At 42.4% G+C, this 17,647-nt stretch overlaps 1 protein-coding gene across 2 annotated transcripts in view; it reads left to right on the top strand.

The window, feature by feature from the left end:
- Positions 1-17,210, top strand: part of UBE2R2 (ubiquitin conjugating enzyme E2 R2) — a 97,785-nt gene extending 80,575 nt beyond the window's left edge. The window contains exons 4-5 of one of the 2 annotated variants that reach the window (XM_055351705.2): positions 11,138-11,272; positions 16,237-17,210. In XM_055351705.2, the coding sequence (XP_055207680.1) occupies positions 11,138-11,272; positions 16,237-16,456 (355 nt within the window). In that variant the 3' untranslated portion in view covers positions 16,457-17,210. The remainder of the gene's footprint in view (positions 1-11,137; positions 11,273-16,236) is intronic. The other variant, XM_055351706.2, reaches the window with a different exon arrangement.
- The last annotated feature ends 437 nt before the right edge of the window (positions 17,211-17,647 follow it).

The raw sequence follows: 17,647 nt of genomic DNA, 5'->3' as shown, positions 1-17,647 counted from the left end.
GTATACGTATATGTATTTAAATTTTTTGTAGAGATGGGGTCTCACTAAGTTGCCCAGCTGGTCTCAAACTCCTGGCCTCAAGCAGTCCTCCCCACTTGGCCTCCCAAAGCACTGGGATTATAGGCATGAGCCACTGTGCCCTGCTCATCACATTATATTTAATAGTCATGTCTTCATGGGCAACTCCTCTCTCTCTGTGTCTCTGTCTCTCTCTCTGTCTGTCTCTGTCTGTGTCTCTGTCTCTTGTCTTTGAGACAGTGTCTTCCCATCACCCAGACTGGTGTGCAGCGGTGTGATCACAGGTCACTGCAGCCTCGACCTCCTGGGCTCAAGTGAGCCTTTCACCTCAGCCTCCCAAGTAGCTGTGACTATAGGTATATGCCACCATACCTAGCTATTAAGCAACTCTTGATTATAAATTTTCTTGTTTTTGATGACAATTTTGGGGGGTACTGATCAGGTATTTTGTACAATGTCCGCCAGTTGAGATTTTTCTTATGTGTTTTCTCATGATTAGTCTAGGGTTATAGGTTTGGGAGAGAAAGACCAGAGAAGTAATGTGCCATTTTCATTATGTCATATCTGAAGTATTTACTATCAGTGTGGCTTATCCCTGTTGATGGGATACCTTTCATCACCTGCCTGAAATAATATTTTTAGCTTTTCTCCACTGTAAAGTTGCTCTTTCCTGAACTTTTCATTCTGTACTCCTTGGAAGGAATATGCATAGCCCACAACTAAGGAGAGGGTGGCTATACCTCCTTGAAGCCAGGGTATCTATATAAATTATTTTGAATTCTTCTGCATGGATTGATCTATTCTTCCCCCTTTATTTGTTTATTCAATCATTTGTTAAACATTTTTACTGATACAAAAACTAGTAACTTGATTAGAATCTCCAGCTTTATCAAAAGTGAAGAATTGGAAGCTTCCTGACTTGTAATAGAAGCTCTTCAAGATGTGTCAAATGACTGTTGATTATGTTTGTTACTCATTCCTTTGGGTACCTTGTTCCATCCAATTTATTTAGAAAGAGTTGAGAAAATAGATATATTAAAGATTTCAGCATATCTTACCAATATATTTTTTAAGACAGAAAAAATGTTACTTTCTTTTTAAATTCAAATAAATGTGTTTTTACACCTCACCTTGACAACCATCATCCCTCTGAATGTTTTTTTGTTATATTTCTTTCTTTTTTTTTTTTTTTAAGACAGGATCTTGCTCTGTCGCCCAGGCTGGAATGAAGCGGTGTGGTCATGGCTCAGCGCAGCCTCAACCTCCCGGGCTTGAGCAATCCTTCCACTTTAGTCTCTCGGGTAGCTGGGACCACAGGCGTGCATCACGGTGTCTGCTCAAGATTTTGTATTTTTTTTGTAGAGAGATGGGGTTTTGCTTTGTCTCCCAGGCCAGTCTCAAACTACCGGGCTCAAGCAATCCACTTGGCCTCCCAGAATGCTCAGATTATAGGTGTGCCCCAAAGCACCTGGACTAATTTTTAAGTTTTTTGTAAAGATGGGGTCTCACCATGTTGCCCAGGCTGGTCTGAAACCCATGGGCTCAAGTGATGCCCCTGCCTCAGCCTCCCAAAGTGTTGGGATTACAGGTGCTCACACTACACCCGCCTTCTGAATCTCTTACCTATACAAGAATAATACCTACCTCAGTAGGTTGTTGATAGAATTTAAGTGAATAATGCATGTAAACCTACTAGAATGGTGGATATTACCTGGCTGGCTTGGGTTGCAGCTATTATTTTCAAGGAATTTTTTGGGTCTAATGTGAAGCAGTCATTTGCTATCTATTAAAAGAGAAACACATTTCTTAGTTCCTCATATTTATTTCATTTTGCTACAGGGAGACATAATTGCTAGATGCCTGTATCGTAACCAGTTCAAGTAGTACATAATTTATCTTGGGTTCTAAATACATGAAAAGAACTAAAATAATTGTTTTGAGCTGTTTTTGAGATACTCTGTAATTGAGAATACGCTTTCTTTTTTTGAGGGGAAAAGTGTCCTACGTAGCAAATTATGTATACATGAATTATCTCGATAGACTCAATTTTAAATTAGTATTAAAAATTCTGAGTTGTAGGCCGGGTGCAGTGGCTCACACCTGTAATCCCAGCACTTTGGGAGGCCAAGGTGGGCAGATCACCTGAGGTCGGGAGTTCAAGACTAGCCTGACCAACATGAAGAAACCCTGTCTCTACTAAAAATACAAAATTAGCTGGGCATGGTGGCACATGCCTGTAATCCCATCTACTCGGGAGGCTGAGGCAGGAGAATTGCTTGAACCTGGGAGGCGGAGGTTGCGGTGAGCCAGGATCGTGCCACTGCACTCCAGCCTGGGCAACGAGTGAAACGCTGTATTCTGTATTACTCAAGAGTATGTTTGAGGGTGTTATGTCTTCAGAAGTAATTGTAGCACATTATTTTGACATTATAATTAGACAATGTGTATAAAAGTTTTTAAAAAATATTTTGGATGATTTGTTGAAAAAATTGCATCCAAAAAAATCCCCAGTTGTACTTTAATAATGATTCTGGTGCATGGATTTTCAGGACGAGTAATAACCCTAGATTAGAGGAAGTGGTAGCTATAATACTGGTGATTCTTGGTTTTGCTGGTTGAATGTTGAATCAAATGCTTACACCCTCTCCCTATTTGAGAAAATAAGCTTCCCCTTTCCTCAAATACAAAGCCCCAAAGAAGATTTTCCTCATTGCATTTTTATGCTGCTTGGCTGGATAATGTATTGCTACCACCCACGGGAATTCAGGCTTTTTATCCTTTACTTCTCTTGCATTTACACGCAAATGATGTCATTTGCCTTATCTCAGCTTAAAGTATTGTGAACATTTTTTCTTTTAAAATAGGCCTACTTCTCATGTAATCCAGTCTTTTGGAGGCAGAGGATTCCTTTTATACTTATCTGCCCATCTGAAACTGCCTTTGTTACTTTGGGTACTAGCATCATTTTGTTTCCTCACACTTGAGTCCCCAGGCCACCTGAGCCACAATTTAGGGACATTCCCTATACTCAAATCAAGATTGTTTTCCCTGCTTTTATGCTGGTTTGTTTAGAAGCTTCCCAACTACAACTAGTTATGTGGAGTTACACCTAACATCTTCACACAGCTCTACAAGGTATTTGCGTTGGAAATTGTTTACCTTCTTAGACTTTTTATCACTTAGTTCTATGTAATCATTGGGTAGTCCTTCAACATTTTGATCTTATTGGTGTTTTCGGGGGCTGTGGGATGTTTTGTACACTTTTTGGAACCTCACCTGTCTGGAATACCTGGTGGTGCTCAGAACTCTGAGCGGAAGTCAGGAAAGCACTACCTAATGAGCAGATGTGGAATACTTTCGCTTATCCCTTTTGTTTCTGTGTTCACTTGGTTGTGAGACAAGGGAGGTTTTAAAGTAGTAAACTGTTATATTTTCTAACAGGTCATTTATGGCACTGAAATATTAAGAGGGAAGATACAAGATGTAGTGAAAATGGGCAACTATTTTCCTTCTTGTACCTCTCTGCTGCTAAATTATCTAGGGCCAGCAACTGTCTAAGGGTTCTGGGCTCCATGTCCAGTTTATGGGTGGCTGTAGTAAGACAGCAGTGGAGATGGCATAGGGTTCATCTCATCCTGTTTTGGAGTCTTATCTGCTGCCTCTCACTGGCATCTGAAAGTGATTCCATATTCACGTATTTGGTTTTCTTCTACATAACCACGTGTACTCAAGACTGTTCTTCAGCACCTCAATGGACATATTTATAACATAAAGTGGCAAATGGAGCACTTTTGTAACTTGAAGAATAAGGGACTCCAGTTACCTTCAAGAGTCTAAGTCAGTCTGTATTATCAGATCTGGTGAGTAGTGAGAGTTAGCCAACCTGAAAAGGAAGAATTTTAGGGATGCAGAGAATCAGCCAACTGGTGTTCACTAAAGGCTCAGTAGCTTGCTACCTCTTGGGAAAACCAGCATATTTCTTTTGAAAGAAAACATCCACAGGCCTCCTCCTCCCAGAGGCCCAGGATTAAATTGGTGGGGCTGGAGGTGGTGGGGAGAGTTTCTTCCTGAATTGGAAAGTTTTAAGGAGTAGGCATTTGTCAGCAAGAATGGAGTTGGGAGTTGTCACACGTCTTTGATTAGAAGTTCACAGCATTATGTCTCTTCCTGATGGAGGAAACAAAATGTACCTTAATACATGATTTGTCTAGAATGATGTGGGAGCTTTGGGGATAGGGTAGGGTGGGAGTGGGAGTAGCAAAGCTCTCAGACTTTGCTGTAGAGTTCACAGCTGCTTTCTGTGAGACACCATCCCCAGAACTACTATCTGCTATAGGCTCTGGGATGGTGAAGTGGTCTTGGTGTGGATTTGCTTTATGTTGAAAGAGGCATACATAATGTTTTCTTTTTCAATTTCAAAAATAAAGCGTGAAACCAAATTTATTAACCCAATCAAGAGAGGCTGTTGTTTGGTATAAAAGAGTCTGTCTCAGAAGTGGGGTAGGATATTTTTCTGTCTAGTCTTAAGAACAGAGAGCCAGAGACATCACCCCTAGCATTGGGTGCCAAAGTAAGCACGGTCAGGGGAAACAGGCATAACCATGCTGTTCCTAAAGCTCTTTTAAACCCAATTCTGGAACAGTGTGGTTTTATTTATTTGCTTCCTTGGTTTTTGTGCATGGGGTCCCACTGCCCTCAACCTGCCAATTCCATTCTCTGCAAATGATACATAATTTGGGCATTTAAAAACTGTACTTGTATTCCTACCTTGCATTCTCAGGGATACATCAGTCAGCAGCAGATCCAGCACTGCACAGAAGGAGGTGTTATATTTGTTGGTAGCTTTAGCAGCCTAAAGAGAAACTTTATAATAATGTAAACCCATTAAGCTACTATATTTTACCATCAGTTGCCCTGTTTTCCCTATCATAACAGGCTTCTTTGTTCTTTGTCATGATGTCCTCTTTAAATCCCTCCCCCACATTGAAACATGTAATGAGGACTGAGCTTTAACTAGTCATCTGTAGTTACTGGCCCATCCTTTGATAGAGCGGAAATGAGAGATTTTAAGGACCCAGGACAACTAGAAAGGTCAGGGTAGAACCCAGAGTCAGTAAGAGTGGTAGTAACAGTATGCAGGATTTAGGTTTGGCTCCAGAGACCTGGACTTCACACATCAACTGTCATCACATTACGCTAGGTCTATAAAACTCAATATCTAAATCAGTCTGCGTGTGTGTTTGTGTGTGTGCACATGTGCATACATGCATGCTTGCCCATGATTATGGCGTGAAGTAAGTTCAGGTTTTTTTTTTTGTTGTTGTTGTTGTTGTTGTTGTTGTTTTGAGATGGAGTTTGCTCTTGTTGCCCAGCTGGAGTGCAATGGTGCGATCTCAGCTCACTGCAAACTCTGTCTCCTGGGTTCAAGCAATTCTCCTGCCTCAGCCTCCCAAGTAGCTGGGATTACAGGCATGCGCCACCATGCCCAGCTGATTTTGTATTTTTAGTAGAGACAGGGTTTTTCCGTGTTAGTCGGGCTGATCTTGAACTCCCAACCTCAGGTGATCCGCCCACCTCGGCCTCCCAAAGTGCTGGGATTACACTTGTGAGCCACCGCACCTAGCATAAGCTTAGATTTTTTGGTTTTTGGGAATAAGCCCTTTCTACTTCTTCCATGCTGTCTGGAGGGATATATACATGGGAGGTGGGAGCAGGGGAAGGTGCGAGTCTAATCCTTCAAAATTATGAACTTTTCTTGCTTGGTTTCCAGGCAGACCCTCGAGCCAGGTCTTATTTGTGATGCTAGGGCTATCACAACCCTGTTAAAGTTATGCTTATGGTGACATAGTAGCTAACAGAGAAAGGGTTATCGACATGTTGAAAATGGGCAAATGGAGTATTACCCATTGGGTCATACAATCCTAATTTCCAATTTCCCTTAAATACTTCTTTAGGCCAGGTGCAGTGGCTCATGTCCTTAATCCTAGCAACTTGGGAGGCCAAGGCAGGTGGATTGCTTGAGCCCAGGAGTTCAAAACCAGCCTGGGCAACATGACGAGATTCCATCTCTACCAAAAAAATTAGCCAGGCATGGTAGTGTGCACCTGTAGTCCCAGCTACTCAGGAGGCTGAGGTGCAAAGATCACTTGAGCCCAAGTGGTTAAGGCTTCAGTGAGCTCTAATTCTGCCACTGCACTGGAGCCTGGGGGCTGGGTGAGACCCAAGTTTGCTTTGTCTTTTAACATATGAGCTCTGCAGAACTTCACAGCTTGATTTGCTGTTGGCTAGTCTGTAATATATATTATATATGATGTGTTGGTCTTCATTTTCTTTGAGGGTTTTTATTGTTTACAAACTTACTTTTTATTCAAAACAAGATAGCTAAATAACCTCTGACCAAAGATAACTGAAGCAGGCAAAAGGATCTGAAATATGAACCTCAAGACTGTAAAGTGAGGTGCTTTTGCTTGTCCTTTTTTTCTGTGTTTCCTTTCTCTTCTTAGCATTTTTCTCTTTTGGCCTAGATCCTCTATCCTGAAAAGACCTACCTTATTGCCTCGCTGTGGCATAAAGAGGGGCAGAAGGAGCACATTTATTTCTGGGAGTATCTCTAACTCCTTGAATGGTGGCAGTGGGAATTGTGTAATGAACCACAGAGACTAAGAACTCTCTGGCCCTCATTCTTATCCCAAATTCCCTCTAGGTCTATTCTTTGTTGTAATAAATGTTAAACATGTATTCTGCTGGATTGAGATAGATCAGATCTGTTCCTCTAGACGTGGAGTAGAGAAGGGTGGTGCACCAGTGTGTTCTTGTGGAGGGGCGGGGAAAGCAAAGGGTACTACAGTTATTCTTTATAGGAACCGAGAGTCTGGGGATGATGGGCCCTCAGGGTCTATTTTGCTAGTCCAACCTCTTGTTTCTCGTGAGAAAATACAGTAAATGAATAAGGATTTTAAACACTTAAACTCATTTTTTAAACAAAAAAATGAGCTAGCAGTTGAAATAGTTTTTTGTTTTGTTTTGTTGTTTTTTTTTTTTAAGACAGAGTTTCGCTTTTGTTGCCCAGGCTGGAGTGCAGTGGCACGATCTCGGCTCACTGCAACCTCCACCTCCCGGGTTCAAACGATTCTCCTGCCTCAGCCTCCCAAGTAGCTGGGATTATAGGCATGTGCCACTACACCTGGCTAATTTTTAGTAGAGACGGGGTTTCACCATGTTGCTTGGTCAGGCTGGTCTTGAACTCCCGACCTCAGGTGATCCGCCTGCCTCGGCCTCCCAAAGTACTGGGGTTACAGGTGTGAGCCACTGCGCCCGGCCTGAAATAGTTCTTAAATTCAAATTCAATTTTGTGTATTCCAACAGTATTATCTCAGCAGTTTAGTTTTTTCCAGTTCACATCCATCCATCTGCCTGAGGAGACCAATTCTCTCAGCTTTCCTTATTCTCACAGTTGTCCATCTAATCAAGAATAGTTCCCACCAGGCTTCTGATTGGCCCAGGTTAGGTCACATGCATATCCTCAAATGCATCACCATAACAACAGGGATGGAATCCTTTCAGCACTTGCTTGGTCTTAGTCTACTGCTGTGGGTAGGTAGGTTGTTTGTATAGGAGGTGTGGCACAATGGTAGGAGAAGGAGATTATTCCCCATACAAAAAAGAAAAAGAAAGATTCTGCTCTTCAGACAGAAAGAAGATCCTGCTCTTCAGACAGAAGAAAACTTACTGGGTTGACAGTTATCACTATATTAGTCTGCTATATTACTCAGTGCCTCTTAAAACATCCTGGATTTTTAACTTAGGAGGACATGGAATTAGAATCTCTCATTTTGTTAGACATGGATGATTTACCATTTAAAAATTTGTTTCCCAATATACACATCATCTTAATACACAAGATGTAAGAAAACCAACTTGGTGAAAGTACTTGTGGGAATTTTTTCTTAATTCAAGTAATAGGATTCATCTAGATCTGTGTTGTCCAATGTGGTAGCCTCTAACTACATGAGGCTTTTTACATTTGAATTAAAATTAAATACTAGCCTGGCACAGTGGCATGCACCTGTAGTCCCAGCTACTTGGGAGGCTGAGGCAGGATTATCACTTCAGCCCAGGAGTTTGAGGCTGTAGTGTGCTATGATCACGCCTATAAATAGCCTCTGTATTCCAGCCGGGGCAACATAGTGAGACACTGTCTTTAAATAAATAAATATTAAAATTCACTTCCTCATTTGTGCAGGATACATTTCAAAGTGCTTAGTAGCTGCATGTGGCTAGTGGTTACTGTATAGCACAGCATAGGTTATACATTATCATCATCATCATCGTCGTCGTCATTGAAAGGTATTAGTACACAGTACTGATCTAGACAATTAAACCTATTTTTCTGGCTAGGCAAGGTGGCTCACGCCTGTAGTCCCACAATTTGGGAGGCTGAGGCAGGTGAATAACCTAAGGTCAGGAGTTTGAGACCACCCTGGCCAACATGGTGAAACCCATCTCTACTAAAGATACAAAAAATTAGCCAACTGTGGTGGCGCGTGCCTGTAATCCTAGCTACTTGGGAGGCTGAGGCAGGGGAATCCCTTGAACCTGGGAGGCGGAGGTTGCAGTGAGCCAAGATCACACCATTGCACTCCAGCCTGGGCGACAAGTGAAACCCCATCTCAACAATCAATAAATAAAAATTTAAAAGCACTGTTTTTCCAGCTAGGAGCAGTGGCTCACACCTGAAATCCCAGTACCTAAGGAGTCCAAGGCAGGAATATTGCTTGAGCCCAGGAGTAGAGACGGGGTTTCACCATGATAGCCAGGATGGTCTCGATCTCCTTACCTTGTGATCTGCCCACCTCGGCCTCCCAAAGTGCTGGCATTACAGGCATGAGCCACCGTGCCTGGGCTTCTTCGATTCTTTTTAATGTAATTACTGAAGAAATCCAGAAAGCTCTTGAGGGAGGAAGGCCAAGGAGTTATCCTTAACCTAATAGGAGCATGTGTGATCAATGGATTTTAATTAGATAGAAATGTTTTCTTTGAAAATGCCTTTGTCATAATCTTGTATAAAATCATGTAACAGAAATTCTTCACCTTTTTAAGGAAAAGTTTTCATCAAATCAAACATCTAATTGCCTGGTTTCCTCCCTTTATTTTTGGCTTGGGGCCCAGAGCAAAAGGGTATTTTACAACAACACAATCTCTAACCTTTCATCAATGAGAAAAGATAGAGAAATTTCATTTTTCCTCCCATTTTCTCCTAATGCACATAATTTTTAGGGGGAAAAAGCCTAGGAGTAATTTGGAACAGTTTTGGAGCCCATTACGCTTTTATTTATTTATTTATTTTTGAGATGGAGTCTTGCTCTGTTGCCCATGCTGGAGTACAGTGGCGTGATCTCAGCTCACTGCAGCCTCCGCCTCCCGTGTCCAAGCGATTCTCTTGCCTGTCTCAGCCTCCCAAGTAGCTGGGATTACAGGCGCCTGCTACCACGCCTGGCTAATTTTTGTATTTTTAGTAGAGACGGGGTTTCACCGTGTTGGCCAGGATGGTCTCGAACTCCTGACCTCATGATCTGCCTGCCTCAGCCTCCCAAAGTGCTGGGATTACAGGTGTGAGCCACTGCACCTGGCCCCTATTATGCTTTCTAACATAAACTTTATTCCCTGATTATTTGGAATGTCTAATTTTTATCTGTGGATGAAAATTGGCCGTTTGTAACACCCACTAGATTTGTAAGCCATGGGAGACCAGGGATGGCATCTAACTTGCTCACCATTGTACATCCAGCATCTCACTTGGTGCCTCTGGCACACAGTAGGTACATAGTAAATACTTTTGAATAAAGATTTCTATTATTCAGAGGCTCTAGTTCTTCTGTTTGAAGGATTTTGCTTTTCCTCCATTCTCCTGCATTACTCTGTCTTCCTTCCAAGTATGGAAAAAATACATTTGGATGTAGCACTGTTTTTCAGGTTAAGAGGCCACAATAAAAACTGGTTATATAGGGCCAGGTGCGGTGGCTCATGCCTGTAATCCCAGCACTTTGGGAGGCCAAGGCGGGCAGTTCACTTAAGGCCAGGAGTTCATGACCAGCCTGGCCAACATGGCGAAACCCTGTCCCTACTAAAAATACAAAAATTAGCCAGGCATGGTAGTACAATGCCTGTAATCCCAGCTACTCAGGAGGCTGAGACAGGAGAATCACTTGAACCCAGGAGGCAGAGGTTACAGTGAGCTGAGATGGCACCACTGCACTCCAGCCTGGGTGACAGAGCAAGACCCTGTCAAAAAAAAAACAAACAAACAAAAAAACGGCCGGGCGTAGTGGCTCATGCCTGTAATCGTAGCACTTTGGGAGGCCGAGGAGGGCGGATCACCTGAGGTCAGGAGTTCAAGACCAGTCTGACCAACATGGAGAAACCCCATCTCTACTAAAAATACAAAATTAGCAGGGCGTGGTGGCAGGCGCCTGTAATCCCAGCTACTCGGGAGGCTGAGGCAGGCAGGAGAATCGCTTGAACCTGGGATGTGGAGGTTGCGGTGAGCCGCGATCACACCATTGCACTCCAGCCTGGGGAACAAGAGTGAAACTCCATCTCAAAAAAAAAAAAAAAAAAAACCTGGTTATATAGAATAGCATCATTTTTACCCGCTCCCACATCAAGATGGCCTTGAAACTAAATATTTTAAGCTTTTTCCCCCATGCCATTTAATTTGTAATTTTTAAAATAAACAGTATTTGAAAGCTTCTAAGACATCTGCTTTCTGTAGGTTGGAACATGTGACCAGTTGAAACAGGGCCTTCTATCAAGTTCATTTTTATGCTTTGTGCATTACCCTTATACTAGAATCACAGATTTCCTCTGCTTTGCCTGCCAGTTAGCAGCTTGTTTCTTAGTGCTGAAAAAAAATTTTTTTTATTTTTCTTAAATGCCTTTTATGAAAACTATCAATAAAAAATTTATATCTCTATTCCCCCAAGGTCTTAAATTTAATTGTATCAGAAAAATTTTAAGGGAGGGAGAATTTGAAATCTGATTGTACTATCTTAAAAAGCAGAATACTTTTAAATACTGTAAATATGGGTATTCATAGCTGATCCTTTTTTCCTGTTTCTAGGACTATCCTATTAAGTGTAATCTCACTGCTTAATGAGCCCAACACCTTCTCCCCAGCCAATGTCGATGCTTCAGTTATGTTCAGGAAATGGAGAGACAGTAAAGGAAAAGACAAAGAATATGCTGAAATTATTAGGTAAGGTTTTTTTTTTTTTTATTACCTCAAGTTATACAAAACCAAAATATATTCTGGAACCAAAGGTTTAAATCAAACTTAAATATCCTGTCTATTCCAGGATAATTTTCCTCTATTAGATTTATAGTGTGGGAAGAGAAGATTTCTGCCTGAGCCTAAAGAACTTTGCTGTTTACCGAGAGAACAGCCACTAGAAGATAAGGCAGTAGCAGACCTGATTTTCTAGGAACCAGAACTTCTAGGTTCTGGCCAGGCATGGTGGCTCATGCCTGTAATCCCAGCACTTTGGGAGGCTGAGGCAGGCGGATCACCTGAGGACAGGAGTTCGAGACCAGCTGGCCAACATGGTGAAACCCTGTCTCTACTAAAAATACAAAAATTAGCCAGGTGTGGTGGTGCACACCTGTCATCCCAGCTACTCAGGAGGCTGAGGCAGGAGAATTGCTTGAACCCGGGAGTTGAATATTGCAGTGAGCTGAGATCACACCACTGCACTCCAGCCTGGGAGACAGTGCGAGACTCCATCTCAAAAAAAAAAAAATTTGAATAAATAAAGCCTTCCAGTTTATTGGCATTCCTGACCATAGCAGCAAGGATCGTTTGGAAATCCTCATTATCAGCAACACTAATGTATGGTATCCAGAGCCCTAGAATAAGATTCAGGGGACTTGGAATCTACTCATGGGACCATTTATCAGATAATTTTTGGGGTCTTTTACTTTCTCCTCTGTATAAAATGGAAAAAAGCTTAACCTTTAATCTCTTAGGACATCAGGTTCTTATAATAGTACCCAAGAAATGTGCAATAAATACAAACCCTACACTTCCCCTACCCTCCACCTCTTTTTTATTTGTTTCTAATTAATTTTTTTTTTCTTTCTGAGATGGAGCCTTACTCTGTCATCCAGGCCGGAGTGCAGTGGTGTGATCTCGGCTCACTGCAGCCTCTATCTCCTGGGTTCAAGTAATTCTCCTGCCTCAGCCTCCCGAGTAGCTGGGATTATAGGCGCCCACCACCATGCCCAGCTAATTTTTGGATTTTTAGTAGTGACAGAGTTTCACCATGTTGGCCAAGCTAGTCTCGAACTCCTGACCTCATGATCCACCCGCCTTGGCCTCCCAAAGTGCTGGAATTACAGGCGTGAGCCACTGCACTCAGCCTCCTCCACCTCTTTTTAAAGAAACAGACATGGTCTTACTCTGTTGCCTGGGCTGGAGTGCAATGGTGTGATTACATGGTAACTTCAAATTCCCAGGCTCAGGCAGTCCTCCCACCTGGGCCTCCCAAGTAACTAAGACTATAGGCATGCACCACCACACCCAGCTAATTTCTATTATTATTTTTGTAGAGATGAGGTCTTGCTGTGTTGCCCAGCCTGGTCTTGAACTCGTGGCCTCAAGTGATCCTCCTTCCTCAGCCTCCCAAAGCACTGGGATTATAGGTGTGAGCCACCGTGCCTGGCCTCCACCCCCCTTGATATTACATTTTTATTTCTTAAAATAGAGACCCCAAATACAGTTACAGCTTCCTCTGTGCATAGGAGTTGACTAAGCATTGGCATTTATACAAATAAGAATAAAATCTTATTTTATATAATTGGCTTATTTTATATAATAATTATTTTATATAGTTGGCTTCAGACCATGTGATATGCAAAAAGTTAAAACAATGCTGGGAAAGGACATGAGGTGACTGCTGAGTAATATAAAATCAGCAGTTCTAAGTTTTCTGCCCATTGGGATCACTTTTAAACTGTCCCTAAACAATAGCTCTCTTTTATGGGATTACAGGAACAGAGTTTGGGCATCTGTGTGTGTATATATATCTCACCTAGGTGACTGATGTGTACCAAACATTGAAGATAATTAGTAGAAATATTAAGATCCTACAGAAATTTAGAGGAGTGGGAGTGTACTAAGGATTGAAAGGTCGGAAAGCTTAGGTATACATGTTCCCAAGGTACTTCTATATATTTCTTAATTTGTTTAAGGGTCCGTTTATCTCATTCTATCTATTCCTCAATGACCTAGTACAGTACCTGACACTAAGCAACAGCTTTGTGTTAGGTACTCATTAAGGCATAGCCTGTCTCCTTAGGGAGCTCACTTTATTAGCATTTGAAAACAAATGACCATGTAGTATTATACCTATAGAAGCCTAAACAAGATACACTGGGAGAAATATATAATGTAATAGATTTCCTAGCAGAGATAATTCCTTATAACCAATACTTTTTCAGGTGAAAAAAGGGAAAACACCCATGTTTGCTAAAATACAGGAGTATAACAGCATGACATGTTAAGGGAATTACAAATGCTTGAGTGTAAATTCTGATGTGGGAAATATTAGAAAATTAAGCAAGAGAGGCACCAGGGTCTTCAAAGACATTGAAGTCATGATAAGAGTATGGTTCTTAATCTAAGAAGTGATGGGGTACCACTTAAGTATTTTTGGGAGGGAAGTGGTGATGCTATTTGAGTTCTGATAAAAGAATTGGCTGCCTGGTGTGGTAGCTCACACCTGTAATCCCAACATTTTGAGGCGGGTGGATCACCTGAGGTCAAGAGTTCGAGACCAACCTGGCCAACATGGTGAAATCCCGTCTCTACCAAAAAATACAAAAGTTAGTTGGGCATAGTGGCACACACCTGTAATCCCAGCTACTCGGGAGGCTGAAGGCAAGAGAATTGCTTGAACCCGGGAGGCAGAGAGGTTGCAGTGAGCTGAGATCGCGCCACTGCACTCCAGCCTGGGGAACAGAGCAAGACACCGTCTCAAAAGAAAAAAAAAAAAAAGACAGTCAGCTGGGCACAGTGGCTCACGCCTGTAATCCCAGGACTTTGGGAGGCCGAGGCGGGCAGATTGCTTGAGCCCAGGAGTTCGAGACAAGCCTGGGCAACATGGCAAAATACCATCTCTACAAAAAAATTAGCGAGGAGAGGTGGCTTATACCTGTAATCCCAGCTACTTGGGAGTCTGAGGTGGGAGGATTGCTTGAGCCCTGGAGCCAGAGGTTGCAATGAGCTGAGATTGCGTCACTGTACTCTAGCCTGGGTGACAGTGGGAGACCTTGTCTCAAAAAAAAAAAAAAATCAAATAGTTGGCCAGGGGACCAACATGGACTAAACTGAGGTAGTAGTAATGGGGATGAGGGGACAGATATAAAAATATTTAAGCTGTAAAGCAATAGGTCTTTGGAGTGAGATTTATTATTTTAAGAAGCAATGCTCATTTATTCAGAGAAGTAAAATGGGAGAAACTGTCCATAGAGGTAGAAAATGCATATGCAGTCTACCTCTGCATATGGAACATCAGGACAGAGGCTTCCAAAAGGCATTTGTTTATATAAGCCAAGAGCTGTCAGCATAAAGGGAGTGGTGGTTAAAATTATGGGAACAGAGATGATGTCCCAGGGAGAGTGCTGAGAGTGTGGTGATTGAAGCCCAGAAGCCTCAGGACCATCAATATTCAAAGCAAAGCAACAGAAGAAAAGCTTCAAGCACAACTAAGAGATTGACATTAGGAAGATCAGGAAGAGTGGTCTAGTCTTGATGACTCAAATTTTTATAATTGTTGAAGGAAACAATTTATTGTTCTGTTCATTCATACAATCAGTATTTATTGCACACCTCTTATGTGCCAGGCTATGTGCTAGGCACTGACTGGGGAAATGGGACTAAGAAAGACATTTACGCTCACATTCAAATATGTGGAGACAGAAGAGTGAGCAAGCAAAAAATACTAGATAGTGCTAAGTAGGATAATGTGAAAGAATGACTAGATGGCTGCTTTAAATTGGGTTGTCAGGCCAGGCCTTCTCTAAGGTGATATTTAAGCCTTAATATCTGAGGCCTTGATTCTGAGTGACAGGAAGGAGCCAGGCATGTGTGGGGCAGGGGAAGAGCAACTGGTCCAGACAGAAAAATCAACAAGGTGTGTCCGAGATGCCAAAAAAAGACCAGGGTGAATGTGTTGAAGGGCTGGAGAAAATACAAGAGTGGGTCATGTGGCCGGGTGTGGTGGCTCACGCCTGTAATCCCAGCACTTTGGGAAGCCGAGGTGGGCAGATCATGAGGCCAGGAGTTCGAGACCAGCCTGGCCAACATGGTGAAACCCCATCTCTACTAAAAATACAAAATTTAGCCCGGTGGGGTGGCGGGAGCCTGTAATCTCAGCTACTTGGGAGGCTGAGGCAGGAGAATTGCTTGAACCTGGGAGATGGAGGTTGCAGTGGGCCGAGATCACGCCGCTGCACTCCAGCCTGGGTGACAGAGCAAGACTCCGTCTTGGGTGGGGAAGAGTGGGTCGTGCAAGACACTGGAATCTGGCATAGGCATTTGAATTTTACTATCAGTGAAAATTAAGAGGATAATTAAATTAAGAATTGTTGGGGCACTTGAGTTTGGTGGTGAGGTGACTAGGCCAAAACCCTAGCCAATCCCCTAAGCACCCCACCCCACATTAAACCAGAGTGGCACGTTTTATTCACATATGCAACCTTTATGATCTAGCCCCAAGAAACTAGGAGGCGTATTAGCCCTTCTATTATCTATTCTTACTCTGGCAGTTATCCCTGTGCTTCACACATGCAAACAACAAAGCATGACATTCCGCCCACTAAGTCAATACTTGTTCTGATTCTTAAGTCGCCGACCTATTGGCCCTTACATGAATCGGAGGACAGCCAGTTGACGAGGTGATTCTGGCTATAATTGATGCACTGCTTTAAACTCCCTTGATATTAACAGTGTATTTCCCCTCCTAAAAAGTCAAAGTTTACTTCAAAATTGTACCCAATGGGTTGAAAGCATTTGGTGTAGTACAGGATATCTGTCAGATGCTTTCAGGCGGGTACTGAAGTTTGGAGAGCTGAGTCATAAGTAATATTGATTATTTAAGGCCAATTATAAATGTCTTAAAACAAGACTTACCATAAACCATTTCTGTGTCACCCTCCCTTCAGGAAACAAGTTTCAGCCACTAAGGCCGAAGCAGAAAAGGATGGAGTGAAGGTCCCCACAACCCTGGCGGAATACTGCATCAAAACTAAAGTGCCTTCCAATGACAACAGCTCAGATTTGCTTTACGACGACTTGTATGATGACGACATTGATGATGAGGATGAGGAGGAGGAAGATGCCGACTGTTATGATGATGATGATTCTGGGAATGAGGAGTCGTGACGTGCTCCTTCAGTGCCCCTGTACTGCCCTGCCATCTCAGGCCAAAGGGAGGGGAGCAAGTGGGGACCTGGCCATGGCCCCTCAGCGAAAACCTATTCACAGCGGGTGGGGAAACACACACAGCTCCTGCTGACTCCCCTTATGGATCTCAGTTTGCTCCTTTTTATGGACCTTTAATGGAGAGAGAGTAACCCTCCACAGAATGTCTGAATTCTTGCATTCTTTACCCTTCCATCACTATATTGATTCTTTTTTTAAAAAACATCAACCCAAACTCCCGCCTCACTTCGTCTCTACAGAATGTTCACAGCAAAACACGTTTGGTCTGTTTTTAGATTCTTGAAGAATTCAATAGTCTTTCAAGATGTTTAATGTGTTTAAAGCTGGGAACCTGTTGGGAGTTCACAAGTGCTGCATATACTGGGTAGCAAAAGAAAATGGAAAAAAACCCACAAAACAAACTTTAAAAAAAAAAAAAAAAGCAAATTTGCCAAGGTTTAGCTGCTCATTTACATTAGTGTGTGTGCATTCGTTCAGCCCCATGGTGGTGAATTCTGTTTCTTTCTTTCCTAAGGCTGGGACATGGTGGGCGTCAGGGACTTTGTGCTAAGCCTGATGAAATGTGCTCCTTCAATCTCCATGAAACCATCGTAACATGGAGGCCTCAGCTGCTCTGAGGAGAGAAATCAGACTTTGTTTTTTGAAATCGATTGGGATCGAAAGCCTGAAATAAATATTCATACTTTACATAGAACTGAGCACTTGGTTGCTATTTATTTTAAAGGCAGGGTTATTTTTCCCCCCAGGGAGTGGGGCAAGTGGGGAAGTTGGGATGAGTGTGTGTGGGAGTAAAGAGTTAAAAATCACTATGCTAAGTTTGGTTGATGCTACTGGGGGGAAAAAGTTGAAACTACTGGTGACCACTGTTGGGAGAGGAAACACCTGTTTTATAGATTTAGCATGGCCTTCCCATCAAAAATACACTCTTACCATGACGTTTTGTTTTTGTTTTTTAAGTAGCCACTTTTAATTACTCAGTATTAATCCTAGGTGCATGTGTTAAGATTTCGGTTTTCATCGAGCTGCTTATACTGATATAGTGAAAAACTTGGATGTGTGTGAGACGAGTTACCGCTTTCTTCATTGGATGTGATCTGGACTTTTTTTCTCCTTTCAACATACTTAGGCTGT

Source organism: Gorilla gorilla, chromosome 13 (genome assembly GCF_029281585.2).
Source record: "Gorilla gorilla gorilla isolate KB3781 chromosome 13, NHGRI_mGorGor1-v2.1_pri, whole genome shotgun sequence".
NCBI lineage: Eukaryota > Metazoa > Chordata > Mammalia > Primates > Hominidae > Gorilla > Gorilla gorilla.
Note: the sequence above shows the minus strand (reverse complement) of the source record. Positions and strands in the feature narration are given on the sequence as shown.